Below are 1,700 nucleotides of genomic sequence, written 5' to 3'. Positions count from 1 at the left end.
CAAAGATTCTTCGTAACCATGAGGCACCAAATCTCAGGACTTTGCTTCCGCTTTTCTATCGCGGTTTTTCATCACATTTCGTCCAAAATACCCTGATTTTCTCTACAAAAAAAACAAGAAAATTGCAATCGAGATGCACTTTGAAACAATACCTTAGAAGGAACCAAACAATTTGCTGAATAACTCAGGATGTGAATGTTTGGAAATGGGCGTCCGATCAAAAAAATATTGACAACCTAAGAACCTAAGCACACTGTGCTTCTTCAATACTCAAAGCATCGAATTAAGCCCTGCATGCAGGCTTTCAATACTGCAGTCAGCTTCTTCAAGCATCTTCTTTTTTTCAGTTCTTATCGATAAAAGAGAAGATCTTTTGGAACCGGAACCTCTGGTTCCGTTGCCCGATGGTCGCATTGTGGGCGGCTGGCCTGTGAATATCACCAGCCACCCTTACCAGGCGTCTTTCCACAATTGGCACCGCCACAGTTGTGGAGCTGTTCTTATAGCGCCCGATTGGATTGTTACTGCTGCTCATTGCGTGTCCGCGTAAGCTGTTTTTCACCACATGATTCTGGTGCTTAATTTTGCATTGGTTCTAGAGGGCCACATCGCTACAGCTTCCGACTGGGTTCCCACCTGTGGGCCTCTGGAGGAACCGTTTTGATGGCAACCCATCTTCTCAGGCATGCGCAGTACAATGCGACCACCATTGACTACGATATTGCTTTGGTGAGACTGAGCATGGCTCAAAGTGCTGTTGAAGACATTATCGGTTATGCCCAATTGCCGCCCGAAGGGTGGCACCCAACTGCAGGTTCAATTGCATTTTATGTTCAATTGCTCCACACTTAGTGAGCGCTTCATGGGTTTCAGGAAGCTTAGCTACAGTCGCTGGATGGGGAACGCCGTTCGCTGGCGGTTCATTGATGGACGAACTACAGGAAGTTACGGTTCCTATCGTAAACAACGAATCCTGCCAAGAGTTCTACAGTGAGTTCCAGAACGGTTTTTGCTGAATTGGGAACGAAAATGGGAGTTTTTTCAGGCGATTTGTCCAACAGAACTGGCATATTCATCACGGACAGGATGGTTTGCGCAGGATTTACCGAAGGAGGACAGGACGCATGCAGTGGGGACTCTGGGGGGCCACTCATGGTGGACGGGTACTTAACGGGGATCGTTTCTTGGGGAAATGGGTGTGCGCGAGCTGGTTTTCCAGGAGTGTACGCCAGTGTCCCACATTTCGTGCCCTGGATCAAGGAAATTACTGGACTGTAAATCTGGATGTGCGCTTTCTTTTAGTAAAATGCTGCTGTGGTTCTTTGCTTTAACAAATACTTTGATTTATTTTCCTGACTGCGTATAATTGTTATTATATTTTTTCTCTCCTGGGTTTCAGTGAAAATGTGAAATAAAAATGTTTCTTTTTTTTAAGAGAGAAAAAGAATGTAATCTGTCCCAATTATGGGTTTGTGTTGAATTTTAAATCTGATGATGGCGCTGTTGTCTCGCCCAAACGTAATATGAAATAAACGATATGAACATTTGTATTTCACATTTTGAGTGAAACCTTGAAACAAAAAAAATAATTTAAAAAAGGCGCAACTTTTTGCAACTTTAATTGACGCAAGAACAACTAACAGTGGAAGTGCGTCTATAACTGGTTTGTAATCTGTCGATATCTATTAACCGCAGACCCA

At 43.8% G+C, this 1,700-nt stretch overlaps 1 protein-coding gene across 1 annotated transcript in view; it reads left to right on the top strand.

Moving 5' to 3' along the window:
• Nucleotides 1-1,335, top strand: part of LOC125504582 (trypsin-1-like) — a 3,250-nt gene extending 1,915 nt beyond the window's left edge. The window contains exons 2-5 of the mRNA XM_048666791.1: nucleotides 348-546; nucleotides 600-814; nucleotides 874-990; nucleotides 1,046-1,335. Of these exons, the coding sequence (XP_048522748.1) occupies nucleotides 348-546; nucleotides 600-814; nucleotides 874-990; nucleotides 1,046-1,278 (764 nt within the window). The 3' untranslated portion in view covers nucleotides 1,279-1,335. The remainder of the gene's footprint in view (nucleotides 1-347; nucleotides 547-599; nucleotides 815-873; nucleotides 991-1,045) is intronic.
• The last annotated feature ends 365 nt before the right edge of the window (nucleotides 1,336-1,700 follow it).

This window comes from Dendroctonus ponderosae, unplaced genomic scaffold, assembly GCF_020466585.1.
Source record: "Dendroctonus ponderosae isolate FM_Combo_2020 unplaced genomic scaffold, Dpon_F_20191213v2 Dpon_F_20191213_5, whole genome shotgun sequence".
NCBI lineage: Eukaryota > Metazoa > Arthropoda > Insecta > Coleoptera > Curculionidae > Dendroctonus > Dendroctonus ponderosae.
This window is presented reverse-complemented; position numbering and strand designations above follow the sequence as displayed.